The 22,185-nt window shown below is 37.2% G+C and overlaps 1 protein-coding gene across 1 annotated transcript; it reads left to right on the forward strand.

The window, feature by feature from the left end:
- The first annotated feature begins 837 nt into the window (after positions 1–837).
- hs3st3b1a (heparan sulfate (glucosamine) 3-O-sulfotransferase 3B1a) lies at positions 838–20,145 on the forward strand. The gene is made up of 2 exons (XM_048182834.1): positions 838–1,624; positions 18,693–20,145. The coding sequence occupies exons 1-2, from the start codon at positions 1,137–1,139 to the stop codon at positions 19,309–19,311; spliced, it is 1,107 nt and encodes a 368-aa protein (XP_048038791.1). The 5' UTR covers positions 838–1,136; the 3' UTR covers positions 19,312–20,145.
- The last annotated feature ends 2,040 nt before the right edge of the window (positions 20,146–22,185 follow it).

Raw genomic sequence — 22,185 nt, forward strand, 5'->3', positions numbered from 1 at the left:
TTGGGGTCAGTAAGTTTTTTTTTTTTTTTTTTTTTTTAAGAAATTAATACTTTTATTCAGCAAGGATGCTTTAATTTGATCAAAAGTAGCAGTAAAGACATTTAAAATGTTACAAAAGATTTCTATTTCAAATAAATTATGTTATTTATCACCAAATCCTAGAAAAAAGTATGGTGTTTCATATGGTGAAATGTTTCTTGAGCATAAAAATAAGCATATTAAAATGATTTCTGAAGGATCATGTGACACTGAAGACTGGAGTAATGATGCCAAAAATTCAGCTTTGATCACAGGAACATTTTAAAATATATCTAAAGAGAAAACATATATTTTAAATTGTAATAACATTTCACAATATTACTGTTTTACTGTATTTTTGATCAAATAAATAAACTTCTAAGATAAACTTCTTTCAAAAACATTAAATAATCTTACTGACCCTGATCAGATGCAGTTCAAACCCCTTTTAAATCATGTTTTATTGTCATTTTTTATTTTTTTTATTTTTTTGGAGTAAGTTATCACATATGTGTTTTCATTTCTTTATTCTGCTTATAAGCCTAAAATGAGTTTTTAACAGGATTTATTGTGACAACTTGCCCCTGTAGTGTGACAGAATGCCCCACTATTGGTGGAACTATTCAATAGCTTTTTAAAATATGCTCGTACAATGACATTTATGTTCAAAAATAAATCAACCTTAAGATGACAAAACAAAGACACTGCACTTGATAAAATTAAAAGATTTAAAAAAAAAAAAAAAAAAAAACACAAAAAAAAAAAAACAAAGGGCTTGGGCGTGTGCTCCGATTGGTCAATCCCGCTGTCAATCACACGCCCCTCTCCTTTAAATAAAGCGCATGGCTCTTCTGTTCACTCAGATGACATGAACCAGTGGGAGGCGATGGAGTGATACGAGCAGACGCGCTCGTGCCAGTGTAACAGCTGTGACTTTCTTACATCTCCAGTACTGTCCAGACACCAAAATGAAATGAATTCAACATCTGCCGACGACTCATGCTCTCAGTTTTCCTCTCCCGCGGAGATGCCTGCATGTTACAGGGACTTATGCGGAGGAACAAGTAACTTTGCCAATATGCCCTTTTGGACATTGCCATTCCACACAGGAGAGTCCTATGGAATATAGTCTGCACTGTCACTCTACTCAGCCGGTGAAAAATAAACTTTTCGTGTTCTGCATCATGCTGTCACTGTGGGTGTACATGCTGTACTGCTGCGTGGGCTACTGCTCCACCACACCGACCTTCGTGATGGAGGAAAGGAGCAGAGGGATACCACCCAGACCTCTCCAGAAACAAGACCAGGAGGTGTTCCCCAAAAGCCGGTCCAGGGACTTATTAAACAACGAGAGTGATGCTGACAGCAGAGGAGATGGCTGGGAGGAAAATAAGGGCGATGTTGCTTATGACGAGGACTCGGGAGCGGCAGGTGCCCTGAACGGGTCCGAGACCAAAAAGTTGCCTCAAGCGATTATAATAGGGGTGAAGAAGGGCGGGACGCGCGCGCTGCTCGAGTTTCTGCGCCTCCATCCTGATATCCGCGCGGTGGGAGCGGAGCCGCACTTTTTTGATCGCAACTACGAGAAAGGACTCGAGTGGTACAGGTACGTTTATCCACAACACGTTTTAAATCGTTCAGGATAAAAGCGGATTAAGAGCGGAGAATTGTGTGGCTCATATTCATCCCAGTAGCGACACATAAACCTGTCAGTATAGTCAGTGTGCGAACTATCGCTATAAATATAATGTGTATGTTATTGTTAATTTTATAACTTGTAATCTAACTTTTGTGGTTACAGATTCTTTTGAAACGTTGAAACATGTGTGTGTGTGTGAGTGTGTGAAATTAAAACATTTTTGAGAAGCTTCGTTCATCCTTTTGTTTGGTTTCCTTTAATCGCCTTGTTTTTTTTTTTTTTTTTTTTTTTTTTTTTTTTTTGAGGGTTTTCCTAATTGTCCTGGTTTTCCAAGCCTGGAATTACAATTTTACATGTTACAAGTTAAGTACATGTTTTAAATGCTGTATTAAAAAAAAAAAAAAAGTTATTTAGTTTGCTGTTTTGTCTGTTTTGGCTTGTTATAACGGCCTAACAGTTTGCGGAACAAGAAAACCCTTTTCTTGTTAATAAAGTTTTGGGTTCCACTTTATATCAAGTGTCTTTGTACTAACATGCACTCTTATGTAAGTAAACAGTAGTTAAAGGCACCTGAGCATGTTTTTATAAAGGATTTAGACAGTTGTCATTGGATGTTATTACATTTTACATACTACAAACAGAACTAATGTTGATGGGCATGATATAGGCTACATTAAAGGAAACCAAAAGAGAGAAAAGGGAACTTGCTGAGTGTGAACATATGGGAATGAATTCTTTCCAACACCGTTTAGTTTAGTAATGGTGAACTAGATAAAATGCTGGAATGACTCAAGACAAACATAGACTAAATAAACATTATGCTTTGTGCTTGTGTAACACCCCTCATAGTCAGGTGCATTTGCACAACATTATCAATCCATGGAGGTTTGACCCTCACCCTTGATTCCTAGTATTTTTATTCTTTTACCAGACAGCCGCATTGTGAAAACACACATGCTGCATCCCAATTCAACTACTTATACTATGCGGTATGCCCTAAAAGTATGTAACGGTTTTGTGAAGAAAAAGTACTTTTAAGTGTGTAGCAGAAGAGTATGCAAGCTTTAAGACATATTACTTCATCATAATTGCGTCTTTAACATATGCTTAGTTTACATGCATTCTGTCACCCTTTAAACTTGCCCTATCAATCAAATTGTCACATTTAAAATCCTCTACATTCAGTTTTAATTTCCTACCATTTTGGAGAGAATGTAGTAGCATGTTGATCTGCAGTCATGGATCTTTTTTATGCAAAGAACTCTCCACATGTTTGAATAATGACACATTTTAAGGTTAATGACCAAATGTATCTTTATAAAAGTTCACAGTGCTGTTGCAGATGAAATATGTGGATAACACTGAATACATATTTTTTTGTCAGATTTTTTTTTTTTTTAACACTTCGTAGTTCTAATCAAATCCTTGTCCACAGCGCAATGGGTTGTAGGCAATATTAGCCGTTAGATCTGCACTTTGGATTCTAACCAGGAAAAAAAAAAGACCATTTGGGAACCTTTGGAATATTCATTTCAACATACTACAATTTGGAACACGCTAATTCTAATTTCAAACACTATTTAGGATGGATAGTATGTGAATTGAGAAGCAGCAACAGTCACAGAGAGTTGGTTTGGCCTGTTGTCATCTCACACATGCTCTTAAAAATAAAGGTTTTCATAGTGATACCATTGAAGAACCATTTTTGGTTCCCTAAAGATCCTTTCAGTGAACAATTTTTAAAAGAACCATTTTTTCTTAGTGTGTGAAGAACATTTTACTAATCTAAAGAACATTTTTTCCACTTTAAAGAACCTTTTGTGCAATGGGAAGATTCCATGGATGTTAAAAGTACTTAAAGGAACCATCGATGCTAATAAAGAACCGTTATTTTTAAGAGTGAGATAGAGGGCCTGTTTACACCTGATCACTTCATGCATATTGAAAAGACCAGGTGTAAATGCCTTCCGAAACGAATTCAAGGCAGATTTAAACCCGATCGCTCAAACCACTTCTGGTGGTGGTCTGGGACGCAATCCAGTCAAAACTGTGTAAATGCATCTGGTTTTTGAAACCACATGTAAATTTAACTCCTCCCAAATTACTAAAAAATAAACGTGTGAGAGTGTGTTATAGGCTAAATAACATGTTATTGCCAGATATGACAGCCGCAGATGAGCAACTAAGTATTTCTTCAGCCAACAAACATGCAAACTGCCACAAATTAAACTAAAAGTAAGTTGCAGACGCTCAAAACACAATTATCTTCATTAAAAGTAATGAGACTAAATGATCTCAACAGTGCTGTTGCCGCGCTCTCTCCTATTGCGGTATTTGATTTTGAAATTAGCTGATGATCAATAAAATGCAGCTCATATTTGTTGCTTTCGGTGATGTGAACTCCATTAAATCTGCATATAGCACAGGTATTGAAGATAGGATTTATAAACGTTTTGTGGAGATACATTTATGTGGCCAAGTGTAAATGGAATCGTTTTAATAAATCAGATCGCTATCGGATCAATAAAAATGCATGAAGTGATCAGGTGCAAACAGGCCCAGAATTTTGACTATCACAAATAAATTGGTCTATTTTGCTTGTTATTTAGGCCAAGAATCACCTTAGACCGTCTGATCAACAGGGACCAATCGCAGTTCAAACTAATAATCAAACTAGGCAATTTGTTTCATATAAACATCAACAGACAAAATGAATTCTGTCAAAGTCTGTTGGAAACCCTAGCAAAGGAAAATGCACCCCAAAGCTTTTTATTGTTCACGCCGCTATACAGACATTCTGTGGAGGAATCTGAAGACCCAATTCCTTCAGTATTGACGCACAGTGGGAATACAAGGAAGAGGCAAAGAGCAGGATGAGCCTCTTTATCCAGGGAGCCCACAGACTAATTGTGAAGCAGAAACATGGAGAGAGAAGCATGCAGCCAGGTGGCCAAGTCTCCAGTGGAGGTATTGAGCTCTGCTGCACTGTTAGTCCAACACAGAGGCGGCGTCCATGTGCTCCCTGCAGGAGGCGTTCAGAAGGGTGACTGAGCACAGCAGGGCTTTATAACTGTACATGCAGCTTGATTTTTCATTCAAGGCTTTTGAAGAAACATGAAGGGCTGATGAATTCAATAAACAGGCCATTCATTTGTGGATGTTTATGATCCTAATGTTGAAATATTTTACCTCTTAATCTGATTTTCTTTCAGAGAAAACACTTACAATATTAACCCTGTAAAGCCTGACATACAATAATAGTCAGAAAATATATATTTTTGGAAATTGAACAGTTTATTGAACCTTTAGATAAAATATATTAATATCTAAAAAGATTGATACTTCAGGCTTTTAGGCCTCTTATTATATAGTGATTATGGAGTTTGTGCTCAAGGGGGGAAAAAAACACCTCAGTTTTATTCAGAGGATGAAACTGCAAAAATATGATAAAATAAATTTGGTACTTTTTTATATGGCCAAAAAGTAATGTAGCTTGTAATGTAAATTCGTTTTTATAACAGTACTACAGTAGATATTTACATAAAATGCGTACAAATATCAGTTGCCACTCTATATCTCCCAATAATATTTCTTACTAAGATGATATTAAATGCTTAGTTTTATGATCAAAGCTTTGTATTTTTTATTGTGATGGCAAAACATATAATGCAATGCAATACAATGAGTGAGAGACGACGAACAAATAAACGTTTCTCAAAAGCCTGATGTATCATATTTAATGCTCGCATTTTAACATAATGCAAGTAAACCTAAGTTGCTTTAGTCCATTAAGTGTTCATCTTGAAATATTACTAACGGTATAAAAGTTATGTTTAGTTTATAAAAACTGATTAAGATTACACAACATGTATCATGACTTGAAGGGTTTTTACAATTATACTAAAAAGCCTTTTACTTGTTAAAAGTCTAAACGATTAATCAGATGACAGAAGGCGTATAGAAGATTGTGTACAACAGGATTTTAGCAAAGTTTTGATTATATTGATAATATAGAGGCCATAGAAATTTATAGTAACCCTATAATGGCATGATAATATATTGGCTACAATGGTACTAAATTACCATATCCATATAGCATAGTATTTGGTATTACCATGTTAATTTAAACTTATTTTAATGGTAATAATGGTATGTTGGTCAAGATTATTTCATGTGTCAGTAGACACAACTGTCCGTTTTTGAGAGATTCAGAAAAGAACATGGTGAAAATTTCTCTGGTGCAATCATATTACTTATTGACTCTTGAGCAAACACCATGATTGAGTTACAAGGAGTAGCTTGTTTGTGGATGGCAGATGCTGGCAGTAGATTTAAAGTGAGTCTATTGAGCGAGATGCTGAATGTTTCAAAGGAGGATCTGATGAACCCCTGAGGTTCTGCATTAACCCCAGTGAGAAAGAGCAGGCAATTAGAGTGAAATGTGTTGTTTCTTTCTTCACTTTGTATGCAAATGTGCTCAGAGGGTGAAAGTGCTTTTTGAGAAACACAGCAGGATCTCCCTCAAAAAAAGCCCTAAGAGGAGCAGAATGAGGGTATTCTTAAAACAGGCACGTAACTTTTCCTCAGTCTTGAAAGATGTTGCTGTTGTTTACTGATAAAATTGCTGCTAGTCTTTGTGTGGGATGGTAAGGCACGAATGGATTGAAGAGAATGATGGATTTCTTCTGTGTGAAAAGTCAGTTGCTTATAATAATTTATAAACCCTTGGCTCTTCTCTTCACTGGCACATTAAGGGAATGTAGAGCTCTGTTCAAGAGTCTAGTGAGCTGCCCTCTTGTCTGTTGGCTAAATAAACAACTGAAATTGTGGGTGAAATGGTGAAATAAGTGGGTCTGAAGTTGCTAAGGCTAATACTCTAATTTATATACAAATACACAGCACACAAATATTGTGTAAGGTAGTCCATTTTTATTGGAAGTATGTCTATGATGCTGTCTGCTGAGGGTAAGGCAGACCTATAACCTATTTATTTCCCTTTATCTTTAGCCAATGAATGCAAAAACATTTTTAAAGTCAGCATGAAACGGAAGTTGCAATAGTCTTTTTTTTTTATCTATTGTGACTTGAGTGAAACTGCTTCTTGATCAAGAAAAATGTAGGCCGTGGCTCGATTTTGTCCATCAGGAATTGATTGGATGGCTGGATGGTTGTGGTTTGCTATTGGTGGATCTCATGTGAGTGACAGGCTGCCCCGCCCTCATGCCAGTAAATAAGAAAAAAAAAAGAGGTCACTGCAAGAGGGAGAGGAAGATATTTTGATTAAAGATTATGAGGGCACATGAATAAAAAACAAACAATGCACGTAACCCCTCTGGTTCTACTCGAACTGCGTTGAGCGGGAATCGAACCGGTGTTTCCGGCATGGGAGGCGGGCATGCTAACATATATGCTAAAGACTGCGACCTCTAGCATCAGTCACTATTGCGCCTCTTGAGGCCTGAGGAGTGAGGTTTACCCACACAGCTCTTACTAGCTGTCCTCCATTACACTCACCCCCGCCAAACATCACTCCCATTCGTGTTTCTGGCATGGGAGGCGGATGCGCTAACAAGGACCGTGGCCTCTAGCTTCAGTCGCTAGTGCACCTCTTGAGACCTGGAGAATTAGGTTTACTTGCACAGCTCTTACTAGCTGTCCTCCATTACACTCACCCTGCAAACATCACTCCCATCCGGGTCACGGCACCAGTGTAACCCCTCCAGTTCTACAGCACCGCTTCGAGCCTGTGTTTCCGGCATGGGAGGCGGGCATGCTAACATATATATCCTAAAGACTGCGACCTCTAGCGTCAGTCACTAGTGCGCCTCTTGAGGCCTGGGGAGTGAGGTTTACCCACACAGCTGTTACTAGCTGTCTTTCGTTACACTCATCCCCTCAAACAACACTCCCATCCAGGTCACAGCGCCAATGTATCCCCTCTAGTTCTACTGCACCGCTCCGAGCCAGTGTTTCTGGCGTGGGAGGCGGGTGCTCAAACAAGGATGCTAAAGACCGCAGCCTCTAGCATCAGTCACTAGTGCGCCTCTTGAGAGCTGGGGCGTGAGGTTTACTTGCACAGCTCTTACTAGCTGGTCTCTGTTAAATGTGCACGGGTAAACTATTTATAATAAATACTGTAAAATGACATTAAAAAAAATAAGAGTTTTGATTTAATGGTGAAAATTCATTAATTCTCCCTGATACCTGCAACATCTGCATCCCCAGCTACATAAAAATCAGAAAGGAAAGTCAACATAGTTAAACAACTGTGTTTAGTCTAAATGTGAGACTGATGTTTTGTGTTCATGTAAATTTGACAAGCATGTAGTTCTCTCTGAATGTTAAAATGGAATTGGAGGGGAATGCAAAACCCAGGTGTCTCAAATTCCCAGACAAGAAGTAAAATGATTTTATTTGTCCTATTTTTGTCTTTTATCTGCAGACAAAAATATATGATGAAATACTGTTTTATCAACAGACAGAAATAATCTAAATTCTGAGTTTATGAGAGCGCAGAAATGATAAGATGACATACTTTAGTCATGAAAGGACCCACGGCCCCCCAGCTTGTGCTTTGATGCGGGTCTGGAACGTGTCTCACAGAAACTCTGTCAGATTATTTGAAGTAGCTGCATACCACCACTTCTCTTACCCTCCTGTTTTTCCTTTGACAAAGTGACATTCCCAGAAGAATTCCTTCTCAGGTTGGGTCTCTGCTCTCTTAAAATGACCTATGCTAAGTGCTCATTTTGCTTGAGAACAGGTGGGCAGGATATATTTAAGCAATTAGGTATGAGGTGCTGTGCTCCGTTTTAAAAATCACAACTAAAAGGGCTTGCAAACCCTTAAAGGGTTAGTTCGCCCAAAAATGAAAATTCTGTCATTTATCGGAGCACAGATTAATCAGTGTGTCGAATCATGATTCAGATCGCGTGTCAAACTGCCAACGGCTGAAATCACGTGACTTTGGCGCTCCGAACAGCAGATTCAACACACTGATTCATTTATGCTCCGATGCTTCCTGAAGCAGTGTTTTGAAATCGGCCATCACTAAATAAGTCGTTATTTTGTTTTTTTTGGCGCTCCAAAAATATTCTCGCCACTTTATAATATTAATATTGAACCACTGTACTCACATGAGCTGATTTAAATATGTTTTTAGTAGGGATGTCCAGATCTGATCACGCGATCGGAAATCGGGCCCGATCACGTGGTTTCAGACTCGATCGGAATCGGACATTACCTCCCGATCAGGACTCGGATATATATGTATTGGGGTGCAACGGTTCTCGGTAAAAAATTGAACCGTATGGTTCTCCACTTACGGTTCGGTACGCACTTGCACCGCGGTCCATCTCGAATGACGACGCATCTATTGGTTAATATGGTTTGTTTAAAATAGCAACGTGGAAAACAGACAGACAGAGTTCAGATAATGTATGTTTCAGTCGATGGATGCGCAAAACGTTACAACAACAATAATCAGAAAGCGTGGACAAAACAGCCACTCTTTGTAAACTGTTAACTGCGAGTGCCGTCTGCTCTAATGTCCAGTCATTTACGCCATCATCGCCGTTGATAGCACGAGCGCAGGGGAGACCTGAACAGCACACGCTGCTATCTGTGTTTAAACTAACTCATTTAAGCCTTGCTGATTTAAACCTTCAAGAACAAAACGCGAAAGAGAGCTCGCGCGCTGTGAGAAGATTTGTGTGCGCTCATCCGAAGCGCGCACACGCTTATTTCAGTCAGCGCGCAAATACTGAGTTCTCTTTCAAGACAAATTCATACAAAAATTATGTCAACATGCCCGTCTTAGCGAGTATCCTAGCAAACATAGTCGGTTATGTCTTAAGTGAACGTATATTAGTCGAGAAAGAAAGGCACATGTGTAACAGTATATGTACTGGATCGTGCATGTCTTATAGGGAAAAAAACTATTCCTGCTGCCTGTTTTTAATGTTAAATCAAACAACAAATAACAAAGAAATCACTCACTGCTCTTGACTGAATAGTTTTTGTAACTTCAATAATGATTCATCTTTATTTATTTTATACAGTAAAGATAATATGCAGTGATATTTTATATTTGATTACTTTATCCATTTTATGTACGTGAAAACTACTGTTAGATACCTGAAAAACCTGAAAAGCACTGTTCCTGGATCCTGGATCTGTTTTTTCGCTCTTCTTTATTCTTTTTTATGTATTATAGCAGTATCGGATCGGGACTCGGTATCGGTAGATACTCAAAATCAAATGACTCGGACTCGGACTCGAGGGCAAAAAAACGTGATCGGGACATCACTAGTTTTTAGTACCTTTATGGATCTTGAGAGAGGAAATGTCATTGCTCCCTATGAAGGCCTCACGGGGCCATCGGATTTCAACTAAAATATCTTAATTTGTGTTCCGAAGATGAACGAAGGTCTTACGGGTGTGGAACGGCATGAGGGTGAGTAATTAATGACAGAATTTTGAATTTTTGGGTGAACAAACCCTTTAACGTGCAACTAGGATACAAATTTTCGTTAAAAATATATTTTATTAAGCAAATTAGAAGAAATGGCATCAGACACAAACTAATGTCCTTCTATGGGTGCTGTATGGAGATATACACAGATGAGTAGGTGTTAGCTTTTACTAAACTATACTAAAATATAATATATATACAACTGTTCAAAAGTTTGGGGCTGGTAAGATGTTTAAAGTTTTTTGAAAGAAGTCTGTGGTATCTGTCAGGAATTATTAAACAATAAAGTAGACGAGACAGGAGTTGCAAACTTCATCCACATCTCACACACGTTTCTGTTTCAAAATAGTAGTCAACCATGTAATTCACTCATGGACACAACAAAGTCTCTTATGCTCACCAGGTTGCATTATATGATCAAAAATACAGTAAATATTGTGAAATATTAATGTAAAAACTGTTTTTTCTGGATTCTTTGATGAATAAGTTCAAAAGAACAGTATTTATTTGAAATAGAAATCTTTTCTAACACTATAAATGTCTTTACTGTCACTTGTGATCAATTTAATGCATCCTTGCTGAACAGAAAAATAAATTAAAACATCTTACTAAACCCAATCTTTTGAAGTAAGCTCGTGTATGAAGCTTAAAGAATTAATCATCTTGAAAGAATCACATTTTAAGTGTTATATTTGTGTGCAAACGTCATAAAAATCTTAAAAGAAGTTGACTTGCATACAGACTACATCATAAACATAATCATCTAACATAAACAGTATTAGGTGTGCTATCAAGGCTGTGATAAAAGATAAAAAAAAAAAAAAACACATTAAGAAATTCCACACAAGAGTTGCATAAGCAGAAAGCAACTCATTAAACACTGCAGTTCCCTGCTGCAAAGTGCTGTTCTATGACGACCATCTTCTCAGCATCTCAAACTATCCTGAGGGAACTTCAAACAGCACAGAAACTTTAAAAGGCATAAACACCAGCCTTTGAACGTGCTACCTGATAGCAGATAATGTAAACATAGGTTTACAGAGAGCTCTTCAAAACATGCTCCAGAGAAGACACAGCTCACTTCCCTCTAGACAAAACAAGGTAATAACAGCCATCTAACACAGCAGGCTCTCTAATTTAACCCTGTGGTGCTGGAGAGCTTTATTTCTCTTCTGGTCCAATAGTGGAGTTTGATCTTAAACTCTGGCTAGTAAAGACTGTATTATCCTGGATTTTGTGCAGAAGTCTGGTTTCCCTCGGTACTGTTCTTGGCTTCATGGTTGGCTTGCTAATATCCCTGTTTAATCATTTATTAGTAGAGCTTGCTAAAGCAAACATCATTACTATTGTTTAGTGTTATATGAGTTTTTCAAAACCTGTCTGTGCTATGGATATGAATGTCATCTCAAATCTTGTGGTTTGTTGAAAAGAGATGGGCTATTTCTTTTTTTTATATAAGTGGTTGGACTTTTACTTTTCACAGAGATACAGTGTACTGTACATTGATGGAGGGTCTCAAGCTGGTCTCAAGTTTTATATATATATATATATATATATATATATATAGGGTCCATAATATTGTGGAGACAATCAATAATCAAAGTTTACTGCTGTTACACTTTGTGAAAGCAGTGAAGTCTCAAACTGAGCTGCCAATCAACGAAGAAAGGTGCCAAAAGTCTAGTATGCTATACTTGTACATTATTATTAGTATACTTTAGAGCTGCACGATTAATCATTAAAAGATGGCGATCTCAATTCAAACATCCAGGCAATATTATTCCTAAATGACAACGATCCGTCTGTCTATTAAACCTTTGACAAAATCACACCAGAACATTAAAATATGCGTTGCCGCTGCCAATGACTTTAGAGAGAGCATTTGTTATGTATGAAAGAGATTCAAAGTGTTTTGAACCATACAGTGTTATCGTTACAAATATTCACATCATCACAGAACTACTAGGTAAAAAGTTTATAATTGGGACAGAAACACTGATGTCTACGAAAGCCAACCTGATCTCATGGAAAAACTTACCTGTGGGAACATTTTTGCAAAACGTGAAAAACGTACCAATGCGTACATATCACTGCAGTTTCCAACAGAAATGAACACTAGAGGCAGTAAAACAGTTGTTGTTTTTTCAACTAATTAGACACATTTTCAAAACATTGCCTCTTTTTTCAAAACTTTACACACAAATCCAACAATTGCACACACAAAATGCAAAATGCCTCACATCTCTTTCAAAATAAAGCACTGTACGTTATTTTAATACATAAAGTAGCATTACACTTTTAGCACCACTCACCGGACATTTCAAATCAGAACTCCGGTGATACATACAAAACCAACATACCATATTTACGTTCATCTGTCAACAGTCAGTTGTCATTTCACATTGAAACTGTCACGAAACGTACATGGCGCTACGTATTTTCGTTTTGCCTGGCCTGACAGAAGCGATCAAAATAGAGTAAATCACCTTTAGAATGGAACACGGTGCTTCAAATAACGATTATATCGATTACATTGTTACACCAGTAGGTGGCAACAAGTGACTGTTAAAAATATGTATTTGACATTTTCATTCAAGCATCATTTTGCGACAAGCAGGGCGGGGCGAGAGCCATGAGGGAACAGCGCGAGGTCAGTGGCGCGAGTAATAATGAGCGTCAGCTACGTGCTGCTTCGGTCTCGTATCTCTCACGGAGGAGCTCCAGAAGCATAAAACGGGGAGCAACGACAGTGAAGGACGAGAGAGGACCAGGACTGGACTTTATGTTATGTTTTATTATGCTTTTATTATTTTACATTAATTTTGTATTTGTTTATTTGTCTCCTCCTTCCCTCATCAACTAACCTTGTTACATTGGTGCCGAAACCCGGGAGGAAGGAGGGACATGCTGTTGCAGACCTCGCTGAACCATGCCCCCCTCGCCACACATTCATTCAAGAAATTCATTTAAAAACGCTGATTCATCCAGTAATAAAACAAGTGAAGTATTTATGAGTGAGTCATTGAATCATTCATCATTCAAATTTTAAATAGACTGCAGCGATTAACATTTTGCCAGAACCTCTAGTGAATTACACATTATTTTGTTTAGTTGTCTGTTCAGAATTGTGGGAGAATCGTAATCTCTGTTTGAAACAAAACAAACAAAAAATTGTGATTCCCAATTTATCCAGAATCGTGAGGCTCTAGTAGGCTACACTTGCTACTTAAAGTATACATGGAAAATATACTTGAACTTCACTAGAGCAAAATTAATTGATTAATTCAACTGATTAATACAATTAAGTGCATTTCTTTTTCACAACTAAAAAAAAATTAAAATCTAGCTGCACTCTGCTCCCATTTATGGCCACTTGATGAACAGAAGCAAACTTTATCCTTGTGTCTCTTTATCCTGTTTTGTCTGAAAGAGATGCTGGATTAAGATGTTCAAAAAAAAAAAAAGCAAAAAAAAAAAAAAAAGCCATTGCTTCCGGGCTGCACAATCTGTTAAGAAGAACAAATTGCAAAAGCACTTATGTTTTCAGATTCTAATACAAGACACCACGTTTGTGTCTGTCTGCTTGTATGAATAATGCATGCGGTTCTGATTCGAGTATGTTTTGCTTAGGGACCAGGTGGAAAGTTGGATCAGTTGTGTTTTGTATCCCTGTGGGCCACTGCAAAAGACTCAGCTTGTGTATCTAAGGGACTGTGAACGTAATTGCAGAGATACAGAGACCGCTCTCCCCCCATATGCGTCTCTGTCTCATAAGGTTTGTTTTTTTTCACATCCCTTATTAATGATGAGAGTCCAGAGAGAAATAGAGAGGTTTCTAAGATTACATAAGATGCACCGCATGCATTTTTTTTTTTTTTTTGGTAGGTGGTTAATGAGCTCAGCCCACTGCAATCCCCCTGACAGGATTAGCCCTCGAATCCCCCGACTCCTCAGAGCACTGAAGAACCAATGCGTCGTCTTTCTTCTCCTCTTACAGTATAAACCCTTTCCCCACCTCCCAACTTCATGCCAGTAATTACTTAGATAGTATCTATTAAACTTTGTCTTGAAGGAGAGGTTAAGACAACAGTCTTCGCCTAGTAATGTGTCTATATATAAATACCTCATTAACAGACGTAATCATTGTGGCAACATTTCTTTCCCTACTTCTAGCTCCATGGCTAATTTTATTTTCAAACATCTGTCACTGTCAAAACGCTTGTCGCTGGCAAACTATAAATGGCTCTGGGTAAATCGGTTGTTGTTTCAAGTGGAATAGTTGATAGGTTTGTCCAAACTGTAAATGATCATAAATCTTGTTTGACAGTTTAAAGGGCTCATATTATGTTTTATGAACATCTACCCATTTTCTGATCCATAGAGTTAAACTGCACTTTTTTTTCTGCTCTGCCTTTAAGACTTTAAAACACCCTCATTGCATTTGAAAGAGTTTACAGAGGTTATATAATACATTCTTCTTCTTCTTCTTCTTTGCTATCCTTCAATAACACTTCTAAAATTCCAATCAAAAGTTGGTACAATTTGTTTTATGTTTTTGAAAGAAATGCTCAAGGCTACATGTATTTGATCAAAAATACAGTAAAAGCAGATACAGTATATAGTGAAATATTAGAATTCCAAATAGGTGTTTTCTATTTTTAATATAGTTTTCAATGTAATTCATTCCTGTGATTCAAAGCTGAATTTCCAGCATCATTACTCCAGTCTTCAGTGTCACATGATCCTTCAGAAATCATTATAATATGATGATTTGATTCTCAAGAAACATTTATTATTATTATCAATGCTGAAAACGGTTGTGCTGCTTAATTATTTTTGTGTGTGGAAACTGTGATACACTTTTGAATGGCAGTGTACATTATTACATTAAACTGTGCCGGATTCATGTGATCGATGTGTTCAAATGTATTTTTCTGAAGTAAAAAATGTTGCAGAAAAATATAACTGCGAGCAGCAATTATCAGGGTTCAACCGCTTTAAGGCCTTTAACGCACATGCGTAAAAAAGTATTATGTTTTAATTAGCAAGCTTGTAAACATCTTGATTGTAGATGGAAAAGACCATTTACCGCAAATACAGGCAATTTACCATGGAAAATATATTGTTTTTAAAGCTTTTTAACAGTTATCGAGGTTGAGCTAAAGACCTATAGGTCTAGTTCACCAAAGTGTTTGTGTGACAGTTTTTTTTTTTTTTTTTTTTAAGTACTCTCCAATATTTACAAACAATACGATGGACAGAGGCGGTCCTACAGGCAAAGTTGCTCAGAATGAGGAGTACTACCATGTGGTACAAATGTTGTGTGCGTGTGCGATACACAATCCTTTACGTGCAATGAGATGATGATCCATGTTTTTCAATATATGTCCTCATATACCTTGGACAAAGACACTGCTAATTTTTAAGTCAATCGGACTAACGGTGAAGTAGTTATAGCTGTTTTCATGTTTTTGTCCTGTTATAGCGCCACCACGTCCTTTTTCATGCGACCACAGAATGAGCTCTTACATAGGTGTGCTGAGTTTGGTGAAAATATCTCATTCCGTTCACAAGTTATAGCCATTTTAGTAAAAGTGGCTCCGCCCACTTTGAACATTTTGGCGGCCCATAGGGACTGTGAATCTGAACTACTTTTTTTTTGATAACTATTGACAATCAGACTCCAGAGAATCTCACTGCACTGGTTTAGTTCCGATTGGGCCAAAAATCTAAGACTAGTTTGCAAAAGTAGGTATTTCAAAAAATCCAAAATGCGCAAAAATTCCGCATAAACGACTAGCGAATACGAGGCATGCATTTTTTCTCTCTTGAGCCAAGGATTGCAACCATATAAGACACTTGAGCCTAGACCTAACAGTTCAGGAGATTCATACTGACCACTGTAGCGCCCCCGTCAGGCCGATCGGGGCGAGCCTTGCTGATGTTGTAGATGGTGTACTACCAGCCCTCAAAGTTTCAAGTCTCTATGACTCAGGGTTTGGTCTGCCTGATCACTTTTAAGGGGAATGCTGATCCTTGGAAATTAATAATTATAAAAGGGTTTCAGCGCTATGTGGAAAAACAACAACAACAAAAAACAGTGGCTTATATTTAATAAAGGTTCTGTTTGCTTTGAAGTGGTTATTTTCAATTCTGCTAATTACAACATGCTGTTATAGTTTAAACTGTAATCTCAAACAAATCAAGGGGAATTTGATTCCTCATGATGTGACCCCTTTTTTAAAAAAAACAAAAAAAAAGGATGATAATCATAGGTCTGACTGTGATAGCACTGGTATCTTGTCCTTGGTCTACCTTTCCTGACCCTGCATTGACCCAAGTTGTTTCCACCATTACGTGCATTATCGTGCATATGTCTGGTCTTGCATAAACCTCACTTGACCTAGTTCAGCCATTCCCCCCCTTGCTAGCTAAAGTTAAAAGACTAATTTGCCAGTTACAGCTGCTGGTCTGATACTGCTGATTCAAGTATCATGGAAGTGAAATTAAATCTACATCCACAAGTGAAAACCTAGTCTGAAATAAAACATTGGGGAAAAGGGAGTAGGCTGTATCATTTATGTACACTTCCGAGCCTTTGTGTGATTTGTTCAGACAATTAGCGATCTGTTTTGAGAGATAGCCGTGATGACGTCACAGAGGAGGATTATTTTAAGACTGTAAGAGGGATTAAGTGGAGTATAAGGAGATGGATGTCTTTTCTTCTGTGTGCTCTATATAACTTTTTAATATACACAAGAGCTGATCCAGTCATGATAACTCAAGCACAGATTAACTGAAAATATGACTTTCTATATATTAGCCCTTCAGGTTTTGGTCCAGTCTGCTTGCTGTCTTCTTTGTAGTCTTGTGTAACAAAACATTTGACTAATAATATGAAGTCTGGTCCAATTTGCACCTTATTCTGGCCATAAACTTATGGAAATTATTTTTTTTTTTAATCATTGCAAAAATGATAATCCCCCTTTTTTTAAATGTAACTACGTAATTTCTTGAACCCATTTATGTGGTGTGATGAAAAAGTATGTGTTAGTAAAAAGACATGTTTTCAAAATGAAGTATATATGATTTTTTTTTACCCACTGTTAGAATGTTATGTATAAATTTAGATTTATCAGTAAATAGCTTTTCACAATAAATATTATTCCAAAGCACCTTGTTAATATGGTTACACTTTATTTTAAGGTGATAATGTTATGCAATGTAACTGTATAACAATGTAATTACACAAATAAGTATAAGAGTATAGGGTTGAGGTTAGGGTTTAGGGTTAGATGCTTTTAATTATGGATATTTACTGTTATAACTATAGTAAGTGCATGTAATGTGTAATTACACCTTAAAATAATGTGTTACCAAAAATATTGCATTAAACATGTATAATAAATGATTATTTTAGGGATAAAACAGGGTGTACTTTATTGCATGTGACCTGAATTCTGTTCTTCACCCAAAAACATCAATTGTAATGACCCAGTACCTTTAAAACAGTTTTATCATGCAAATGTGTAATGAAAAAGTGTATGATATTATTTGAAGAAAACGTGTGCAAAATTAAGTAAATATTTCTAAAATATATATTTGATTTTTTTTTTTTAACCAGCTTTTAGAATGCTGTTGTATAAACTGAGATTCATTTTTAAATATTTTCTTATTTCAGTTTAGATTCAGTGTATCTGTAAATTGCTTTTCACAATAAATATTATTCCAATGCACCCTGTTAAATAAATGAATATTTATTTTAGGGATAAAACATGCTAAATTGCATAATATAACATTTTGTTTCTTTTCTTATTCTTATCATGTTTATTTTGTTTGGAGCTTGTAGTTTTGCAAACACTCACAGTTGCTGTTGTTACAGTTGCTCAAATGATAGATTGTGGTGCTAATATCATCATATGGGTTTTTATTCCTGCTGATAACATGTATACCTTGAATATGCTGTAAGGGTACGTTAACACGACAACAATGTACTAAAAACTGAAAAGTTTTTCGCGAACATGGCAACATTCCTGTTCACACGGATCCTCGAAAGTGACTAAAATCGCTGTATTATTCATGCCAGGCCAGTAGTTGGCGATGTCACTTTGTAAAGAAACACTACGAGCCTATAGACTAAACATGTAATATGAATACGCACGACATCACCGCAAATTCGAGACGATTTTCAAAAGTTTGCATTTTCAGGCCCCTCAAAATGCCGCTGGCATGTAAATGAACGGCTAAAACACATAAATGGTTTTCCATTTTCAGTTGGAAGCGTCTTCGTGTAAATATCTCCTGAGTCTCTTTGGATGAAACCATCTCCGAAACGCAAAAATGTTTTGCCAGTTTTGTGTGCAGTACGCATTAGATGGTCTTGATCTATCCATGGGTGTCTCTTCTGATGCTGAGGCTGTCTTCTTTGAGCTTTGGGTCTTTAGCCGTACAATAGACAGAGATGTGTGTATATACCATGACAGTCCTGCTGATTTTCATATCTGTCATGTCAGTCAGAATGGATCTTTCTTTGATACTCACCCCATGCCTCTCTGCTCCTAGGGAACTAATGCCCAAAACTCTGGAGGGTCAGCTGACTATGGAGAAGACACCAAGCTACTTTGTAACCAAGGAGGTCCCAGGCCGGATCCATGCCATGTCTAAGGACACTAAGCTGATAGTTGTGGTTAGAGACCCAGTAACCCGGGCGATCTCGGACTACACGCAGACTCGCTCAAAGAAACCCGACATCCCGTCCTTCGAGAGCTTGACTTTTAAAAACATCACAACCAATGTAATAGACACCTCGTGGAGCGCGGTGCAGATCGGCATGTACGCCAGGCATCTGGAGCAGTGGCTGCAGTTTTTCCCCATGAGCCAGTTGTTGTTTGTGAGCGGGGAGCGTCTGATCAGCGACCCGGCCGGGGAGATGGCCCGCGTACAGCACTTCTTGGGCCTGAGGAGGGAGGTCACGCACAAACACTTTCACTTTAACCCCGCCAAGGGCTTCCCCTGCCTCAAAAGACCCGAGAGCAACAGCAAACCGCACTGCCTCGGCAAAACTAAAGGCCGCACGCACCCGAACATCCATCCTGATGTGATTCAAAGACTGCGAGACTTCTACAAGCCATTTAACAAAAAGTTCTACCACATGACCGGCCATGACTTTGGCTGGGACTGATTTCTTTTTTTTATTTTCCTTTAAGATCATGTTTTGGGAAATAATTAATTGTAAAAAAAAGTATAGAACTCTATTTTATAATAATTTATTGAAAATAATATACTCACTCGGCTGCCTATCTGTTGTACATACTGCAAGTTTCTACCTTTTACATTCCAGTCAAATCTGTAAGCTAGATATTTTGTCTTTTCTAATGGGATAAATTGTTTGACGTAGGAATTTAACTCTTTCCCCGCTAGTGTTTTATAATATTGCCAGCCACTGCCAGCATTTTCACAAAAATTTAATTGCACCCAGAATATTTTGTTGTATGAATATCTGAACATGCAATACAATGAAAAGAGCAGAGTCTCTGCTTTTAAACAACAACAGCATTCTTCTTTAATCAACACAACCTGTAGTCGTCAATTTTATCCCTTAAAATTCATCTTTGATCACCAAAATTACATATTTAAACATTTTTTTCCTGTGAAAAATATTCTTCATGCCTTAAAATAGCTTGAATGTAACTCTATACCCTTTCTTCATTTAGTATACGTGGATCTATGAATATGATAATTAGCCCCGCCCCCACTTACTCACCCGAGCTCAGAGATCCACTCGGTCAACTTACTGAGATAAACGCTGCACAATTGTATCTCTCTTTACACCGTCGGACACATAACGGTAATTAATGTGATTAGCCTTTTGCTTTACTACCTTATCAAACAGCTTATAATGTGTTGCTAATGTTACACAAAATGTTCCTGTTCACCATCTCACCATTCTGCCTTCTGAAAATCAGCATCCTTAGAAACGCTTTGAACAACTCAGAACGTCAGTGGAGAAAGGCTTATAGTTCATCATAACATCGTAATATACATCATACACCCGCTATACTGTGAAGTCTACTTGATTTTTCATATCAACAGAAATATATAGTGATAACCTGGCTTCTGTTGAGACTCCCCTGCTTCAGAGCGGTCATAGTTAATGATATGCTAAAACCCGCTGCCACATTGACGTGATTGGTTACAAGGTAGTTTGTGACGCAAGAAACACCAGCGATTTCAAATGGCGTTTTTGAAACTGTCTTTAGATCACTGCAGTTTTAAAGAGAAAATACTCAGCAATGGTGTTGACATATTAAAAACACCACATAGACATATTAACAACACTAAAAACTTGATTTTCACCACAGGGGGACTTAAACAAAAAGCAGAGAAAATTGTGTTTTTGAAAGACTATGACTGGATCAGATTCAGAAGGATGATCAAAACGTAGATGGTGTATATTGAGTTAATCAACACCCCCAAAACTTGCACAGTCCTATAGCTCGTCTTGGGTCGACATTTCATTAATTCATTAACGTTAGGCAGTTTTGATTTACATGCTGTTTGCGTTTGATGATTGCATTAGATTACATGTGTGTAAGCAAAGCTTCTGTTGCTGGTTTCTGCTTCTCCTGTGTTTTGATCAGGAGATTCTGTACTCTTTTAGAAGATGCGTAATAGTGCGAAAACAAAGCGGTATAACAGCGAAAACACGAATTGCTGGAAAATTCCATCAATGGTGGGGAAAGAGTTAAAAGATGGAATGTTTGACGGAGGAAAATAGCACAATGAAACTAATTACGGGTATATTTTAGTAAACTTTATCTAATGGTTTTTTGAGGATTCCAGCATGTCATCCTTCATTTTAAAGGCGTTAAAGGGTCAATATTGAGTATAGGCTGTTCCAAAGCCACATCTTGTGGATCAATATGCATCAAACTATACAACATGTCAATTATGGCAGAAAAATGGTTTGGAACTAATGTTTAGGACACCAGCTGTTTAACATAATTTAAGAAAATTTAATTTTCTACATCAGCATTACACACAGGAAATCCTTGAAGACATTTTAACTGTATTACAACCATGCTTGATACTCCATTACAAAAGCCTGTATTTATAATTTTCAAGAAAAGCAATGCAATGCAGTCAGACATGTTACTGTAAGTCTTTTTATGAAACGTCATAAATGTTTTTCATATAAATATACTGAAGTCTGAGGGCCTTTTTCAGTATGAATATGAAATGAAGAAGTTCAATTAACTCATTTCATACCTTACGAGAATTATAAAGCGGGAAAGTAAAATTTCCCTGGTCATAATTATTTTTCATACATCAATGGTTGAGTTTTATTCAGCCCTTATTATGTATTTTCAAATGATGTTGTTTTTATAATGAATCTGATGAGAATTAGATGAAAAATGAGTGTACAGTTGTTTCTTTCCAACTTCATACCAAACAGGTGTACGAGACACTGAGTACTTCTGTGCTGTGATGAAATAAATCTATTTTTACCAGAGAGTAACGCCTTATTCTATAGTGTGTTTATTGATGCAAATATCATTTTCACGCTTTCCACAAAAAGCAGCACAACTGTTTTCAACACTGATAATAAATGTTTCTAAAGCATAAAATCAGTGTATTAAAATGATTTGTGAAGGATCATGTGACACTGAAGACTGGAGTAATAATGCTGAAAATCCAGCTTTGCATCACAGGAATGAATCACATTAAAATAGAAAACAGTTATTTTAAATGGAGTAACATTTCAGAAAATGAGAATATGTCCCAGAATAAAAATAATCCACACCCACAAATTTGACATAAAATTTCCAGAACAAATTTGACATCTCACTCATGTTGTCAGATGTCTACACTATGTTTTTCTCACCTGTCAAACAACAGCATCTTAGCACATATCAGCCTGCGGATATCTGTGTAAACAACAATCCCCCAGCTGGGACAAAGCATTTACAGTTTGTTTCGACGTTCTCCCTGTGTAATTGCTGAGAGGGTGCTTCTTCGTGAGCTCTGCCTGACATCCCTCTATTGCCAGAGGTTG

Source organism: Megalobrama amblycephala, linkage group LG1 (assembly GCF_018812025.1).
Source record: "Megalobrama amblycephala isolate DHTTF-2021 linkage group LG1, ASM1881202v1, whole genome shotgun sequence".
NCBI lineage: Eukaryota > Metazoa > Chordata > Actinopteri > Cypriniformes > Xenocyprididae > Megalobrama > Megalobrama amblycephala.

What these genes read in the sequence shown, in the direction of transcription:
- hs3st3b1a (XM_048182834.1), top strand. Translation starts at nt 1,137, where the DNA reads ATGGAATATAGTCTGCACTGTCACTCTACTCAGCCGGTGAAAAATAAA. An exon ending in AAAGGACTCGAGTGGTACAG is followed by an intron (nt 1,625 to 18,692) that starts GTACGTTTATCC and finishes CTCTGCTCCTAG; the next exon opens with GGAACTAATGCCCAAAACTC.